The following is a 19,753-nucleotide window of genomic DNA, read 5'->3' as shown; positions in this document are numbered from 1 at the left end:
ACTTTTGACAAAAACATGGTGCATTTGAGAAAAGTGACTGTAAAGATTTTACCTATATCTGCCGTCGCCATATTGAGATAATCGTAATTGCAGTTACGATTATCTCTTTAATACCAGTGATGTAACGGGATAGATTCATTAGACTTTTACAGTTTTAGAATACGGACAATACGTAGAGACAAAATTACTGACTTATTTATTGATATTCACCAATTAACCGTATATTTAATATGTACAAACAATTGGAAACACTCGTCAAGAATAGTTATATATGTTTTAGCGGATTTACATAGACAACAAATCAATTCAATTACTATTTTAAAAGGAATGATGCATCTGCACGAACACACTGTTAAAAATACCTATTTAACATGTTGGATCAAGTTGCAACTGATTTGCTTTGCAAAAGTTAATCATCATTTGTAAGATTCGGTTAGTATAACAAAAAGCGGTAATTTTTTTTTAAATAAAACATACACAATATTGATTGATAACTAAAATAACATGAGAAAATAGAAAATATATACGTGGAATGTAGAAAGGCTGTTATCGTAGTGTTTCAATTATACCTTACCAATGTCTACAATGTATTTCTTCTCCTCAGAAGCAAAAGTTCCTAAATCAACTATAAAATAATTATAGTTAATACCTAAATAATACTTTTAAATGTACACTGTTTAAAAGGAAATTACCTTATCACAAACATTGACACACTTCAGTTAATTTTATTAATTCTCCAATTAAATCATGTGACATAAAATATGTCTTCTATGTATTATGTAATAATTCAACGTGAATGCAAATAGAGTTTATACCACTGCATCGATTGTTATACGTTACATCTCCTTTTTAAAATTGAGGTATCGAAAGGGTAAAAGAAAGGCGATGAATATTAAAGGGATGTTCGGAAATGGTAAGAAATGATGTGATTTCTCTTTGATTCGTCATTATACCTTGTCTAGTGAAAAGAAGCATCGTCGAATACAAAGTTAGGTTCATATGCTGCTTATCAACCTTTTTTTGCATTAAATAAGATAAATAAGAACGAAACACGACAGACAGTTATCAAATTATACGTTTGAACACATGGTTCCTAAGTTAAAACATATACCTGGAAAATGTTGTAGAATTTGTTTGGAGGTTCCTCAAATTCCAATTAAAATAGAATTGCAGGTAGTTTACATTTTCAAATGTCCATATGTGTCAGTATTATATTTATTGGTTTTCCAAGGATTTAAATAAAATCATTACGTTATATGTGGACTTCTTGAATGCTATTAATAATTTTATAGTAAAGGCTTTATGGAAATGTATTATAAATGTCTAATGCAACGAAACATTTAACCTTTGTATAATCTTTAAAAAAAAAAGAAGCAACAGAAACGATAGGGAAAGATCATCACATAAATCGAAAATTAACTGACAAAGACAGAAAAAAATCAAAAAAGACAAACAAACACAAAATTAACACAACATCAGAACCACTAACATAAGCCAAATAAAAACATCATTAAGATTTTTTTTTATCGTTTTCATTAGATTTTAATTGTTCAGAAACTATACTGTATAATGTTTTTTTTTATTTTTTATTTATTTCATCAAGCATCAGACATGTCAGAACTAAGAGTTGCATATACTAATCAATTAGCTTTATTATCTTCAACAATCTGTCCTATATTTTTCCAAAAATAATTATCTACAATTGGGACTAGTTTTACTATTGTTTCTTAAATGATAAATAAAAGCTTAAGATACCGGAGGGGCAGTCAAAATTTAATGATAGATACCTAACGTGTAACGAGTGACGCTATTGTGTATCAATTGTAATGCAGATTTCATTTCATGATTGATATTTGTGAATTATAATGCTTTTTAAGATATTCAATGCATATTGTATAAAACCAGGTTCAACCCACATTTTCTTTAAAAATGTCCTGTACCAAGTCAGGAATATGGCCATTGTCATATTATAGTTCGTTTCTGTGTATGTAACATTTTAAAGTTTCGTCGTTGTTCTCCTCTTATATTTAATGCGTTTCCCTCAATTTTAGTTTGTTACCCCGATTTTGTATTTTGTCCATATATTGACGAGTTTTGAACAGCGGTATACTACTATTGCCATTATGTATGTATTGTTTTTTTCATAATAAATTTCAACGTAATATGATTTGTTTAACACATGACATTTTAGACATTTATTAACAAATTAAAAGCCATAGGCAAAATTTCGAAAAAAAAGCCAAGTTGCAATGAATGGATGCGAACATAACATTTCTCTGAATCAGTTATCAAAATATAGTAAACCAGCTGCACTATCTTTTTGAATTCACTAACAACTTGTTTAATGCGCATTGTTTTACTATTATGAACATTGAATTGCTCATCTGAACACCCATCTGGTACCTTTGCATGCAGTTAAATGCATATTGCGTACCCAGAATGCATACATGGCAAAACTAACCCATCGTTAATAAATCCATCAATATACGATGATTTTGCATGGACATCACTTACTTATTTAAACGTGATCATTAATGCAGCCTGTTTGTTGCATTCATTTGTATTAATATTAGACAATTGCTTCTACTATCATCGAAGTACAAATCATTGCTGGAAATCGTGGCGATCTATCTGACATGCCATGTATGTCATTGTTAACCCAAGTCGTGTCCTTCTAATCAGGTTATGACAGGTTATAAGTAGCCTGATAAGTAGAAATATCGCCAATGTTTCCACTGCCGATATATCAATCAGATATTACATGTATAAACCCACATGTAATAACTTTTTTTGTTACATTTGTTGCAATAAATTACTATGATTTCCCAGTAAAAACATTTTTGTCCCTTGTGAAAAAAACGTGGTTATTGCACTTCTCTGACGTCATACAACAATCGACATTGTCAAGACGTTGGTAACGTCGGATAAAAAAAAACTGTGAATGGGTAGAAAAAGATATAGTTCTTTACATTTTCGACATTAATTTCATAAAAAAAGCCATTTGCCAGTGTAATAAAAAAAAATAACGAATCAAAGAATACAAATATCAAAAAAAGTTCATCTCGTGACACAACAACACTGATAATTAACTCATGCGCTGCACGCATTCGTGAATTTATGTGTTATTCTGTCACTCGTTGCATATGTTTCTCTATTTGAATTCTTTGATAAGTCATTCTATAACTATCATTTGTCTTTAAATTGTTTATTCAAATGATTTTGCTAATAATGGTTGTGTATATCACGTTTTGATTTAGGATAGAACTATGGAATAAATTATAATTATAATAACTATTCAGTTTCTGTTATTCCTTTGGACTACTCTTGTTAAAATCATTTATTGTTTATATCAAACAACTTAATTCATTATATGTTTGTCTAATTACAGGCAAAATATATATAACATTACCACCACAACTTTAACGAAAGAAATAGAAGCTTCCAATCAGACATATCACACACACACATCAGTGAACAAGTAGAGAAACGTAATATATATTCAATCTATTTGTAGTCTCAGGAAGAGGGCATTGGCTATGTTCATGTAGATGTGATGTTTTAGGAACATCAAAGGTTAGAAAAAATCAATGATTGACAAACATAAAACGATGTAACATAGAATAAGAAAACAAAACACAGTATGACAAAATAGATTTCATACAACACAAAAACATGACATATCAACGTCTGAACAGCACAAACTTCACTAAAATATCGTGTTTGATTTTGTCATGATGTTCGTTTAAACAGGGCAACCCTATATTTTGTAGATCATTTAAATGTTGGCTACTTCTGACACTAGAAGCTATATTGCTACTTTCCTCTTCACAAAATAAGTGTTCATATAATGCTATACAGTACTAAAACTATACTGAAATTAGTTTACATGAAATACAGAATAAAAATACTTTGGTTTATAGCATTTACCTGTACTGTACTAATCATATCAATCATAATGATTGATGTTTTTGTTCCTAGTGACAAAACGGATTTTTAATTTATCAAAACCAACCTGTACATGAATTATATTAATAACACAATTACAAGGCTTATTATCGTCACATGTTTGGCAATCTTTAGAATATGCATAAAATGTTTGATGTTTGAATAGTTATCAAAAGTACCAGGATTATAATTAGGTACGCCAGACGCGCGTTTCGTCTACATAAGACTCATCAGTGACGTTCAAATTGAAATATTCATAAAACCATTGCCAATTGGTGTATTGAATTGTTCTTCCTTTGGTATTTCACTTTCCTTATTTATGGTCAATATCTTATCTTTTAGTCAAGAAATGCTTGTATTCACTATTCAAATAAAACAAATTTTAAAACACAAAAACATGTATGTGATATTGATCTTAAAGTGCTTTCTTACTTTTCAAAACTGTCATGGATAAATATCAGATACCAATGGATGTCTACTTTACCATATGATACATGACATAGGCGAACTAAAATCGTCATATTTGATTCATGATGCTCGTTTACATGTTAGCTAAATCTGACATAAGAAGCTATATTTGTTACTCCTCTCTACAGAAAATAAGTGTACATGTAATACTGTACAGTGCTAAAACTATACTTGAATAAGTTAAAATGAAACACAGAACAAACAAGAATGTGACCCCAATACACGGATGCCCTATTCGCACTATCATTTTTTATGTTCAATGGACCGTGAAAATGGAAAAAAACTATAATTTGGCATTAAAGTTAGAAAGATCATATCTAAGGGAAAATGTGTAATACGTGTTAAGTTAATTGGACTTCAACTTTATCAAAACCTACCTCGACCAAAAACTGCAACCTGAAGCGGTAAAAACGGACGAATGAACAGACGAACGAACAGAAAAGCAAACGAACGATCAGACTGACGCAGAGACCAGAAAACATAATGCCCATAAATTGGGCATAAAATACTCTGGTTGGTAGCATTTACCTGCACTGTACGTATCATATCTCTCAATTATAAACAATCGTAATAATTGATGTCCGAACAACATGAACAATTCATATCTTTTTGTTCTTATTAAAAAAAAATATTTAATGAATTAAAAACAACCCGTACATGAATTATATCAATAACACAATGACATGGCTTATAATCGTTACATTTTAGACGTTGTTTAGCAATCTTAAGGCTATGCATAACATATTTGATGTTTTAACATTGACATGTCTGCAGTATGAATCAATCTGTTCCTGTTTTGGCACTCACTTGTTTCTGTAAAACAAAAACACAAACATTTTAAGTTTATAACGATTATTTCAATATGATTTACACAATTAATGGATGGCCTTGCCATGGCTATTATTCATTAAGAGAGTTAGAAACTTATTTTTGTTTGAATATCTAACTATAATAATAAAACGGCAAACTCACCAGAGGGAATATACACATTAAATACACTAATGTTGGAATTTATACTTCTATAACATAAACATGATCAATGTTGTTTCCGACAGGAAAAAAACAATTGATCAAAATATGTTTAAAGGGGTGTGATTCCCTTTAAACAAGCAAACAACTATGTGTATATGCCATCGAAAACGACATAAGAATTCTCACATGAGGACAATCTCGATATCGATTGTGTTCTTTGTCACAATAACACGGTGTGGCATCTATTGGAAATGATTGACATTAAAAAGGTAACTGTTAAACCAATGTTTCTGCTATTTAGACCAAATTATTTTAAAAGTTTCGTGTGACCTTATGAGATACATAATTGAGGTGAATACATTTTTTATAATTGTTTACAAAATAATGTTATAATTTTGCAGTTTAGAAATCATTGAAACAACAACATAGGTTGGGGTTTATGTTAGCATTATGATTAGGGTTGTGGTTGTAACTCTCATAATGATCATAATATACTATCGTTAATTTAAAATTCCGCTTTATTCTAGAGTTTCCATTCGACAGTTTTCTATGAAGATTTCTTCATTATAGTGACAATTATATTATATATATATATATATATAAAGATACATGTATTCTCAGACGATCATTGGAGTTTTTAGATTGACATTTTTTATTTACGTGCGACATAATACTAGATTGTGAACTTATTGAACATCTATATTCCATTTGAATTCATAGTTAGGAGATGAATTCCGAGTAAAGAAAAGTAACAATTTTAGACATGTATTTGAACAATTAGGTTGACATTTCAATTTGTATCATATGACTTGTAAAGTAACATACAGATATTGTTGAACTCTTTGTCTTTCGTTGGCTACCATTTAAAAGTAATTCCTGGCTGTATGACAACTCAAAGTGTCTCCATAACTTTAAAAAATATGTATAAAAGTATAAGTTCAAGATAAATCAAATCTGCAACATACTTGGTCATATTAACAGAACTGTTTAAAGATGAGTTATAACATTGTTGATTGTACAAATAACTTTAATATGAACATACATTTCTATCATGTTGTTTTTTGTCAAAAAGTTGTGTTACAAATTATTCTGATATTTTTCTCAATTGATTGTGTCATCTTTTACATGTCGGGGAATTTTTTACCATACGGTTTGTATTATAATTATTGTTGAAGGCAGTATGGTTTCCTCATAATTGTTTAATCGGTACTCATACTACATCTTCCAAGATTGTCCGTTTAAAAATTAATAAATCACAATGAAACTTCGGTTTTAATTTCGGCATGAAGCAATGCTGAATAATGTATACCAAGAAAAGCGTGTCGAACGCATTCATTTTATGCTGAATTGTTTTCGTTTTTTTATACATACTAGCACATGTAACCAATGGAATTTAATGTTATACACACTGGTGTGTTATGCTGTACTACTGCAGTAGAGAAAAATTTATATTTTGCAACTGTTCAGTTATCATAGCATTGTACTGATGTTGTTTACATGTTTAAATGGAACTTCTACAAAAACACAGAAGGGATATAGTTACGATACTGTTGTCAGGTCATTAAAGATTGCATATTTTGGCGTCAATATTGATTAATTTATAGGGTCTTTGCATCGGAACTAAACACATTTATTCAAAAACCAGTTGTTGGCTTGACACGCGTTATGTTCTTCTCATATATGTTATGATGGTATGATACTAAACCCCTAACGGGAAGGATAGTGCCTGATGTTCATATGATGAAATTATTGTCTTTCAGTCAGTTTAATTGAAGTCTGGAGCTGGCATCACAGTTAACTGCTAGTAGTCTGTTGTTATTTATGTATACTTGTCATTTTGTTTATTTTCTTTGGTTACATCTTCTGACATCAGACTCGGACTTCTCTTGAATTTAATTTTAAATGTGCGTATTGTTATGCGTTTACTTTTCTACATTGGGTATAGGGAAAGGGTGCATGTTTGCGTCTGTCCCTAGTCAGGAGCCTCTGGCCTTTGTTAGTCTTGTATTATTTCAATTTCAGTTTCTTGTGTACAAAAGGGGCCAGCTGAAGGTTGCCTCCGGATGCGGGAATTTCTCGCTAAATTGATGACCTTCTACTGTTGTTTTTTTCTATGGTCGGGTTGTTGTCTTTTTGACACATTCCCCATTTCCATTCTCAATTTTATTACATATAAAGTAAGTACATAAATGATGAAAAGATATTTACTCACCGTTGAAAATCCGTGCAGGCGGAAATTTATTATTGCTTTGGAAAATATTCTATATATAATTGCACAGTTCTTAAAAGCAAAGACAACGATAATAAAATATCCAGATTATACACAATTACACCAAGATTAAGTAATCCATTGATAGAAAGATACATCATCGAAATATAAAAACAAATATCCTTCTTCTACAATTCTTAAAATTACGATTCGGCAAAAAGCAAAATCAAGCATTCAACATTTGTTAATGATACTAGCACACACAGTAAAAAATAAAATAGCAAGCTTTTTGTTAGAATGCAGAACAAAATATTGAAGAATATAAACATACTTATAGCATAAATGTGTATTTTCAAGTACGTTTATCCGGATAAATTTTCTATGGTGAGTCTCATTCTCGTTTTGTGTAAATGAAGAGAACTTAAATGTAGTTCAGTACATACATTAGACAATTCCGTTTATTTTCCTATTGTTAGTCTTTTTTTATCGAGTATTACGAATAATTTTGCGTACATGACCTATGCGTCACTCTTTTTGATGAAACACCTTTTCATGTTGAGTTTCCTCATTTCGTCTTTGTTTTTGTGTAAATGAACCACTGGTTTTCTTTTCCATCGACATGCGTGTTTAACAATACGTTTATTCTTTATAAATCATGTAATAAACAGTTACAAAAGAAACTTCATATATAAATTAGTATCAACATAAAAGCGAAAGCAGCACCCAATAGTAAAAACTAGTGAGACATACATGCATATAGTAATAACTAAAAGTAAAACTTATCACAATGTCATATCAATTAAAACATGACAGCATTCCAATTTCTAGTGTTTATTAATCGTTCACAAATAAAAATAAAACTAAAGACAGGATTAAATACATGCATCTTTCATTTCAAAACCTTCTGTTGCATTGTGCATTTAATCATCTATTCTTTTTTAGTTTAACATCAAATTAAACTGAATTTATTAACGGTAAGTTCAAATTGTTGTAAGTGTTGTAGCAACAATACCGTACTCTTCTTTTTTTTGTATCACCTTTTGTTCTTAATTGAAATATCCTACTTGTGTAACACGATCTGCTAACTATTCTAGAGTTTTTGAAATCATCCTCCGATGGAATTCGTTCTGCCAAGTTATATGAATTGTATTTTGTAATTTTATTGTTTTCTTTTAATCCTTTTTTTTTTGCTATTGCGTGGTCGGTTTATTGTCGACTTATAAGATTAAATATCACTTGATTTCTTACAACCTTTTAAATGATTATAAAACAAGACAATAAGAAATTTAGGCTAAAAATCATATTTCCTCAAGTAGAATTAGTTTTATACATACCCATTTCGTCATACAAAAGAACACCTTGAGTTTTTGCAGTATCTGTGTGTATAACATAGGATGCTGCTGCTTGGGATGATATGACCTTCAATAGCTGGGTACCATTGGTACAGTATATGTTGCTATCAAATACATATATGCCTATGCTTGTTTGGAGTTCGTTCGTACTGAATACGTGAATGATATTGGTTCCATTTAGTGATGACGATTTTAGTTCGCCTTTGTCGTGTATCATATAGTAAAGTCGCCATTCATTGGTATCTGATAAAAAAATAAACTCATTATAAATACCAGGATAAAAAAAAACATTCACGTCAGACGCGCGTTTCGTCTGAAAAAGACACATCAGTGACGCTCGAGTCACAAAATGCTTAAAAGGCCAAATAAAGGAATTATGTCAACACTAAAGATGCATTCATCTTAGTTTTGATACTACATTTATCTAGTTTACTTCCTTTCCACATAATGGAACTTTGTAATATCTTAATATATAAAAAAAGAAGATGTGGCACGATTGCCAATGAGGCAGCAATCTACACAAGACCAAAATTACACAAACATTATCAAATATAGGTCACCGTACGACCTTCAACAATGAGCAAAGCGCATACCGCATAGTCAGCTATAAAAGGCCCCGATAAGACAATGTAAAACAATTCAAACGAGAAAACTAACGGCCTTATTTATGTAAAAAAAATGAAAGAAACACAAATATGTAACACATAAACAAAAGACAACCACTGAATTACAGGCTCCTGACTTGGGACAGTCACATACATAAATAATGTGGCGGGGCTAAACATGTTAGGGGGATCCCAACCCTCCCCTAACCTGGGACAGTGGTGTAACAGTACAACATAAGAACGAACTATAAAAACCAGTTGAAAAAGGCTTACTTAGAATCAAAATATATTGAATATTAATTTTTAAGTCAGTACGGATATTCTATACATTACCAAATATGTTTCATTTCATGTTCATTATATTATCAAAGAGATAGCATACCTATACTTAAACCAGTTACTTCGACTGAATCTATAACTGTATGTTTTTCGGAACCATTTAATCGTACTCTTCTTATTTTTCTTGTCGTTCCAAATGTACTGTAATACAACCATCTGCATTTCAAATAAAAAAAAAAACATTTCAAATGGTCAGAGTGAGTAATGGTTGATTGTATATATGTCATGTAATGAATTTCATCAATTTGTATTGTAGTCCTGTTACATGTATGTAATGTTGTCATTTTAATGTTATATTCAACATTGCTATAAAAATGGGAGGTTTGGCATACAACACAACCATGTTCGGGAGGCTTGACATACCACACGACCAGGTTCGGGAGGTTTGACATACCACACGACCAGGTTCAATTCACCTTTCTCTTCTTTAAATGTTCTATATCGAGTCTTACGAAATTGCCATGATTGTTATATTATAGTTCGTTTCTGTGTGACAACAAATTGAAGTTTTTAACGACCTTGACTGGCTATATAGCCCTTGCACGGTCGGGATTGTGTGTGTTTGTGTGTGTGTGTTACATTTTATTTTGTGTTTCTGTTGTGTGGTAGTTCTCATGTTTTATTTCATGCGTTTCCCAAAGTTTTGGTTTGTAGCCAATATTTGGACCAATTTATGATTTTCGAACAGCGGAATACATTTTGTACTTTTGTTGCCTTTATTTAATTCATATGTTGTACGTTTAAGATATTTCTTAAAGAGAACAGTACGTCCTTGTATTATAATTATTAACATTGTTTGATTTTGTATTTAACCCTTCTGATTTTTCTGACGTCTAGTCTGTTACATACACTTTTAGCCATCTTATACATGAAAACTCTTAAATATGAAAATCCGTAGAAAAAGTGCTTATAGTTTCAGAATTATTGTCTCAATTGAATACTTTTTTGTGAGGATCAAATAACTGTGAGAGTTCAGTGAAACATGTTTTTGTTGTTGTTTCTACTCATAGTTAGCTATTGCATAAATAATCAAACCTGTTCCGCTGATCTAGTGTAATAGCATATATGTTGTCATCTTGCAGTATACATGCTTTATTAAGCCCCTTGAAATTGCATTTGCAAATCTTTCCTGTGTATAATTCTGTCCAATATACATTATCGTATAATGTATCAATTACTAGTGATATTGGTTGCGCTGCAGTTATCACATTTTCTACTGAGTATGGTGTGTCTGCTGGATAACGAAATCTGTAAAGTTAATTTCAGAAAGTTTAGCATTTTATATTCTACAAAGTGCTGAAAATGTAAGAAATACTAGACCTAAAACTTGAACATGAACCTATTCACCAAACAACTCGAGAACAAAAACATAACATACATGTACTCCAATTTAGAATAAATTACCATGCCATTATGAATATATAAATAAAACTCAAACTCCAAGCCGAGTCAATCATTTATTTTCTATCAACCTGACATGAATTAGTATTTTTATATAGTTTAATCTTCTTACATAACATGTCTAGTATTACTGGTATATTATCGATTCGATTTGATTAACGAACTAATGTATATCCTTTTTATCGCTATTTTGTGCATTTTTCCTTTGATCTTTTTTTGTGATAATTTTCATATCATGCTACTTGCTCTGATGGAAAATTATCGCTAGAAACTAAGCATGCACGTGGCGTTGCTAACAAAATTGACATGAAATTGACACGAAATTGACAACGTCGTCATAGGTAAAATAGCGATCCCGGCTCAAGCGAGAAAATCAATCTCGTTGAGATATAAAATATAAGTCATAAATGAGAATACTTATCATGAATCCATTGTGTTCACAATGTAATTGTATCCCCTTCGTGCTATTTGAGCCAATAAACATGAAGAATTAAATTAAGAAGGGGTACCCAAAAAAAATGGCAAGTAACACACTGTCCTCACTAGGAACAAAAATCAACGACGATAACTGTGTACTCGGATCATAATATAAATTAATAAATGACATTACTAATATGACAAATAGTAATAATAATTATGATAATAGTTATAATGATGATAATTATGATAATTATAATGATGATATTAAAATGAATATAACAAATGATATAAAGTTAATAACAATCACATGCACAGTTCTTTAACTCAAAAATATATGGAATGTACTCTAAGTATCTACCTTGATATGACGTTTAAATTATGTCTCGGAAAATAAATATATCCATTCTTGTAATCACAATCCAATGAAAATATATTACTTCCTAAATTTGCCAAGAGAACTGATACGCTCTTTGAGCGCAGGTCGATTTCCTTAATAGTATTTTCAGTCGAATATATCAATTTGTTTTGAAGACCTAAAAAGCAAAAATAAGAATACGTTATTAAAAATGTCATATTTTATTTCTTATTTGATACATAACAGCAACATAAGTTACATTCTGACTGCTTCTAACACATAAATAACGTTTTAGTTCTTTATTTGTCCAACATATGTATAGATAAACAGCTAATTTATAACTTTATCTAAAAAAGAAGATATAGTATGATTGACTCTGAGACCACATACAATACCTTTGTATTGAATAATTACGTGATAGTGTCTGTGTACTCTTTGAAATTAGTTGTATTGTACTAAATGATATTGTCAGTTCAATAATATAACTATCAACTAATAATTTAATACGTTCCGTTTGATTGCATGACCTAAAGTTATGCAACAGCTATTGTCGGTTGCATCTAACAAGGGTTGTTCTTGTTAATATATAGATAGCACACTCTAAAAGAATCTACACCTTAGCCAGTAATGTATAAGGATAGTCGCCATTCTAATTTTATTTTAATTGGACCGGAAAGTGTTTTTGTTTCTGTTGTATTCTGATGCATTTTTGAGTCGATCTATTTTCTCATCTCTCTCTCGGCTATTTATTTTTTTTTAAATCGCTTGTACATTTTATTCATGAAGTCAAATTGAATATAATGTACAAAGATACATGTCTTACCTTGCCTTATCATGCAAACAAATATTACCAATTCAGACAAGATCAAAACGTAGCATCTCATGTTGTTGGTATGTACAAAGCATAGAAACAATTAAGACTTACTAGCTAAAGATGATTATCGGAAAGGAATTGAGTATTTCTGAAACAAAGAATTTGCAAGTAAATAGTTCATAAACAAGAAACATACTTCCGTACTGAAATGCTATTGCAGTGAAAGGTCATATATATATAAATGCTATGCTTACAAAAATTTCAATAAATCAAAATACTAAGGATTTGTTACCCTATGAATAGATTACCTAGTCTATAGTTTTGAATTGTTGTTCATTAATGCTCCTTTACTTCACAATTTTCTTTCTACATTCAATGTTCTTCATTTGAGCATTATTGACGGTATTTGTTAGCAAAACGCGAGTGAGGTATATGTAATTATAATCAAATAACATGTCATGTTATTTCAGTCTTTGTTATCTCGGCGTTTATATATACATGATATACATTTAATATAGATTATTATCACATATTTTGTACTGATATGTACGTTTTTGCATGGCCAATAATAGCCGGAAGTCAAGGTTGATATGGGTTTGTATTATTTGAACCGACTTATATGTGTTCAACATTGAAAAATAAAGTACTTAAACCCTTGTGTGAATTTAGAAATCGAATAAAAAAAAGAAAATACCATCTAACTAAGGACATTCCAGTGCATTGTATGTTTTTACAGTTGTGTCCTTTTTCATCAGTATGACTGTAAAAGAATACGTGATGTTAGTAGGTAGATTACCACACAACATACACATGTATGGTTGATTCAAGTTTATTCCAAAATCGTTTTTGTAAACAACCAACAAAAAGGTATTGAAATATAATATATTTTCAGTATATTTCTGAAATTTTATCCGGTAGCTTATTTATTTCATTTCATAAAAAAAAATGGTGGTACAAAAATTATTTAAACAATAACAAATATTCAATTACTGATTATTTTAGTATCTAGCCCTATAACAAAATCGATAGCTAATCAACGTTTGGTATTGGTGATAGTCATTTCCAGTAGTATTTGAGGGGAATACATTATTTGTCTGTATAGGTCATAATAAGAAAAACATGATAAAAACGTTGTATTCATATTGTCTACCATTCAATTATATTTGAATTTTTTTGTCTATATTTTGTTTTCTTTCTCTTTCTTACAACGTGTTACAACGGGCAAATCAACTAAGGAAACAATGTTGAATAGTAAACCGTAAATACTAGAGCGTGTAAAGGTACTTTAATTCATTTAAAGTAAACATGTACCCACGATGTATGAATTCTTAAACACAGATGCAATGCGTGTTTTAAACAAAATGTTTCCGCGTCAAGTTACTTTAAATCAGAGATTGACCTCATTTCTTTCATACATGTCTTTTGTATAAAATATGTTTATTGTTATACATCCTTTGTTGTAAACTTTTTTTAACTGAACTCTTTTGTGTTCGTATTTAAACTTAACCGTACACTTACTAAATTCACGAATACAGTAATGACATGAAGATCAGAATCACAATGTAATATAAAAGTTGTAAAAAGTCTATATCAATGGACAAAACCAGAAAAATATTTTATCTCGAAAAGCGGGATTTAAAAAAAGAGAATAAAATAAAATACTATGTAAATAGTATACTGCATTAATTGTGCAAGGAAAGAACATTCCGGTCAAAGAATGGCGGTTACACTTGTTGTAAATTGGCTCTTAAGATCTAGTATGAATTTTATGCATTGCCATAATAAACACAATACCGTACAAACACTACAGCTATATGTATCAATCACTTACCAAGTTCATCAGCAACCTGTAGAATAATCAAATTAAGCTTTCAGAGTTCAGTATGATAATTTCACTAAAATCTTAAAAACAAATACCAGGTGACAATATCGATGCGCTTCAGAGGATGTCATTGTGTGTCGATCGGTATGTTTTAACATACCGATCTTCTCACACAATGCAATCCTTAAACAAAGGACTAAATTCTATGGCTTTTTTGTTTAATAATGTTATTGTTATAGTGCTGCTCAAATATAAATCATATAAAAATGAAAAAAACTACCAACATGATCATCTAGAGGTAAAAGGAAGTGGTATTTTGATAATTATATTTTATACAAACAAAACACAAACTGTATATAGATTCGCTAGGAATATTATTATTTAATTACATGAATGTTATTTTCTATCAAAACGATAATGTCTTTTCACGGAAAAACCATCCTAACGATACCAAGTTTCATTTAAATTTGTTCCAAGGTATTGAATAATTAACGTTATAAACCAATAATATTACTCTCATTATAATTCCAATAGAAGTCTTATACAATATTCAATGCATATAGTAACTGTCAAGTCTTAATGCATAATTGGGATTCACTAGTATACAAATGTATATTTGAACTAGTCTTAACAGATTTAGGACATACACAGTACATCCGTTTGTTAATTCGTCCGAAATAGCAGAAAATTCGTTAACCCGTAGTTGCTATAACAAATGTAAGTGCTCTCTAAATGCATATTTTATTTTCTATGTGTATATAGCTATGTCATTATATAGTAACCACATTTTCTCATTTACTATATAAACCGGACAACAATGAAAGGAAAAACAACAGCACACGAGACACACAACACAACATATAAAACCAAAGAATAAATAAAACGAACCCCAATAAAACATGAAAAAAAAACATCCAAAAAAAGTAAAATCACAACGTAGAGAAATATCAATTCGGAAAATCCATAATCACACAGCAAAATCAAATAACAAATCGCATCAAAAACGAATGGACAAAAACTGTCAAATTCCTGACTTGGTACAGGCATTTTCAAATGTAGAAAAGGGTGGATTAAACCGGGTTCTATAGCGCTAACCCTATCATTTTAATGACAATTTCATCAAATTCCGTTATACTTATTTACATTGATGCGTTAAATAAACAACCACAATAAATAAAATAGTCAAAAAATGGGTACATCAGTCATCATCATATAACAATTTTAAAAGGAACAATTTAACAGAACACAAAAACATCTACTAACTACGAACACATTGATTGATTTGAGTGTCTGACGTCAGAAAATTTTGTGTACGTCACATAAATTTGTCGTTCAATGTGCATACAAACAATTTTAAAATTTACATAGGCATACAGGGTTAAAAAAAAAAATCAAAAGTATGTAAGAATACATTTCAGAAATAGACCCGAGATTTAAACTAGTCCAAAAGTTATATATATAATTTATAAGAATCCAAAAAAAGTTAGTTCCACTACGCAATTGAATGATTTTGACGTTTGTGGTTCAACGTATACAGTAATTCATAATAGAAATATATCATTATGACATATTATAGAACAAAATCATACTGATGCGATCTTCTAAAGTACAGAGTCACGTTATAAGGACAAAAGAAATACAAAAAGTCGCATATACAAAACAAACCACCATCAAATGAAAGCCAATACAAACACATTGGTGAGATGTATAAGTACCGAGCCACGTCAAACGGATATAACATAAAACCATTCAACAGTAAAAGTAATGTTAATAATAGAACAAAGACAAATGAAAGAACAATAACACACGTTGTACTGGGTGTTTATAAAAAGAAATAGTAGGTGTACTTTTCGTTCTCATAACTCTACTTTATTGAAAAAGAAAAATGCATTGCAAAGCAGAAGACAAATAAAATTATACCGTTACAGTTGTAGAAACACAATCACATGATTTGCTTGTTCGTGGTAAAATGTTCGAATACATAACACCTCCCTTTTATTAAGTTAACAAAATTTATAACAAGATACGTTTCTTGTACTCATTGTCATACTCCATGTTTCTTACTTCATGCATGCACAGTTACATACACAGGTTTTTATGACCCCGTAATAAAGTTACCGTCGCTATATACTTTTACCCTTGTCCGTCATTCCGTCATTCCGCAACAACCATTTTACGCCTTTTTTTTCTAAACGCCTTCAGATATTGAGCTAATGTTTGGTATATGAATTAACCATGATGAATTACAGATCAAGTTAAAGTTCGATCCGCACGGCTTATGTTTGCCGAAATAACGGGCTTGGGACTTTGATAAATTCTTGAAAATCACAAGTATATGGACTTTTTTCAAACACTTTAAGATATTGGGATAATTTTGGATACGTGAGTTAAGTAAACCAAGATGAGTTAGAGATCAAGTTTAAGTTTAATTCCGTTCGGCTAAATTTTGCCGAAATTGCGGGCTTTGGACTTTGACAAATTGATGAAAATCGCTGGTATACAGTTTATTTTCTAAACGCTTTCAGATATTAGACTGATTTTTGGTATATGAGTTAACCATGATGATTTACAGATCATGTTTAAGTTTTGTTCTGCTCCGCTATATTTTGCAGAAATTACGGCATTCAGACTTTGGTAAATCACAGTAATACAGTCTTTTTTTCTAATTGCCATCAGATATTGGGATGATTTTTGGCATGGTGCTTAACCAAGATGAGTTACAGATCGAGGTTAAGTTTTGTTCCGCTTTGTTGATTTCTCCGAAATTACGGGTAGTGGACTTTGATAAATTGTTAAATATCACAGATACATGTATTCAGACTTTTCCTAAACGCGTTCAAATATTGGGTTGATTTTCGATATGTGAGTAACCCATGGTGAGTTACAAATCAAGTTTAAGTGTTGTTCCGCTGTGCAAATTTTGTTGTTATTTCGGGCTTCGGCCGTTGATAATTTTTTGCAAATCACAGTTATACGGACCATTTTTTCTAAATTCTTTCAGATATTGGACTGGTTTTTGGTATGTGAGCAATCTGCTCCTCGATTTTTTTTCCACAATTAAGGTTTCACAACTTCGAAAATTATTGAAATCACAGTTTTTTTTCTATATGCCTCTAAGTTTTGAGCGGATTTGTGATACTTGAGACTACCATCATGTTGTGTTCACGAGTGTTATTGAAATTGCAGATTTTCAACTTTTTGAAACGGGCTATTCGTGTCGCTTTAACACATCTAGTGTATAACTGCAAAGTGATTCCTCATGTGTACGTGAGCTAGGGTATTGGTGATAAATTAGTATTGCATATAGGTTTTCGTAAATCCACCAGATATATATATCCCAAGTTAATACAATAGGTAAAATGTTGTTTGTTAGACTGTATATAAATCGGATAATGAATGTTTTAAGATTTTTCCTGTAACACGCCATAGAGTTTCAGGTTTCATTAAAGTATCTCTCTCTGATTTGTCTATCATTTAAACCATCATGACTCCTCTAGTTTGTTATACGACATACCAAAAAAATATTGCATTATGAAGACGGTCGTCTTAGATAAAAGTGTAATCACTATTCATCGTATCGTAACATTTATTCACTATCATGCATATTTTGCTCTTAAACAATAGCAAGTTCGAGATATAATATATCTCAACTTGTTATTATTTTCCGAATCTATGTATTAATATCTCACTCATTTCCTTTAAATCTATAGATTATTGAACATGTTTATTAATAGCTGATGTTGTTATCTATTGTTAATCACAGAGGAAATAGTATTCGAATGCCATCTAACTTTCTGATTGTTTGTATTGTTTGAGACTTTAAGACGGTTCAAATTTTCCAAAGACTACTTTCACATATTTCACTCGATATTCCATAAAGGTGTAAAAGAGGGACGAAAGATAACGACAACAGTAGTGTACAGCTGTTATGACAGTTCATCTTATAACATAAAATTCCCGTCTTTTACGATATTTAACCATATATAAAATAGATTCGGGTCATAACAAGTCAATTATCCTTATTTCAGTCTTTACTTATCTTTGAAAAAAATAACAAATTTAAATGCTGGATATTATTAGACTTACCACTGCATCGAGTATAATACGATATATCTACACTCAAGTCAGTGACATTTTTTAAATTTAAAACGCAAGTTCTGCCGAGCGTTTTGCATATTTCAAATGTACTCTCGAGATGAACAGTATGCAGGCAAACTTGTTCCTTTTTTTTAAAATGATCTTTCGATGTGACGTTATCAGACATGGTTGCCTTTTTTAATTTCGTCACATTAAAACATTCAGAGGAAGGAAAGAACACTCTACGTCATAATTGAGTTTTGACCAATTAAGAGTTGAACGAACCACACGTTGGTTCAATAAGAATATTGAACAGGTCAGGAAAAGAATCAATGGTGTAAGAACTCGATAAATTGAAATAACACATCCGAATGATTACAGTTATATACAGTGTAACAGAGTAATTTATTCCAGTTTTATCTAAAACATGTTCAACAAATTCCAAGTCATTTATTATAAAAAGTTTAATGAAATTAGAACTATTACATCTGAACATTATATATTGAAGCTTCAACGTTTTTGTATGACAATGATCAATAAAGTTCCAAGCATTCGGATGCAATAACCATTTATTGACGCCTATGCGGTACCAAGTACTGCGTTACACCGTACGCCCAGCTTCTGCCAGGCTATTTATAAAATAAGAACAAACAACTACTTTTACTTATAACTAAGTACGGTTAAAAATATTGTTTGAAAGTATGTGTTCAGTAGTTTCAAGTATCATAAAATACATTTTACAATCACTGTTTTGCCTTAAACATATCAATTTAGTCATCTTAAAAGATACAATAATGCTTATAAAAAGTCATATGTCAGATGTCTCAATTTGAAATTCAAATGATATTAATCCAAAACTAATTTCTTCTGTCGAATAGATGTGTTTTGACACAATACATGAACTTTATAAAGAATTATTTGCATTTTTTTCGGTTTTCGACTTTCGATTTTCACTCATATAGTTAGTAGTTCTT

General features: G+C 30.5%; 1 protein-coding gene across 1 annotated transcript; it reads right to left on the bottom strand.

The window, feature by feature from the left end:
• Window positions 1-8,902: 8,902 nt before the first annotated feature.
• LOC134695371 (low-density lipoprotein receptor-related protein 6-like) lies at window positions 8,903-14,812 on the bottom strand. Its single transcript, XM_063556600.1, has 6 exons — window positions 14,712-14,812; window positions 12,890-13,028; window positions 12,070-12,244; window positions 10,926-11,138; window positions 9,934-10,046; window positions 8,903-9,189 (listed from the first exon to the last, which is right to left on the bottom strand). The coding sequence occupies exons 2-6, from the start codon at window positions 12,948-12,950 to the stop codon at window positions 8,903-8,905; spliced, it is 849 nt and encodes a 282-aa protein (XP_063412670.1). The 5' UTR covers window positions 12,951-13,028; window positions 14,712-14,812.
• Between the last annotated feature and the right edge of the window lie 4,941 nt (window positions 14,813-19,753).

This window comes from Mytilus trossulus, chromosome 13 (genome assembly GCF_036588685.1).
Source record: "Mytilus trossulus isolate FHL-02 chromosome 13, PNRI_Mtr1.1.1.hap1, whole genome shotgun sequence".
Taxonomy (NCBI): Eukaryota; Metazoa; Mollusca; class Bivalvia; order Mytilida; family Mytilidae; genus Mytilus; species Mytilus trossulus.
This window is presented reverse-complemented; position numbering and strand designations above follow the sequence as displayed.

Coding starts and splice junctions, on each gene's coding strand:
- LOC134695371 (XM_063556600.1), bottom strand. CDS start 12,950: ATGAGATGCTACGTTTTGATCTTGTCTGAATTGGTAATATTTGTTTGC. Junction 11,139..12,069: donor AATTTAAACGTCATATCAAG/GTAGATACTTAG, acceptor TTAACTTTACAG/ATTTCGTTATCCAGCAGACA. Junction 9,190..9,933: donor AGTAACTGGTTTAAGTATAG/GTATGCTATCTC, acceptor TTTTTTTATCAG/ATACCAATGAATGGCGACTT.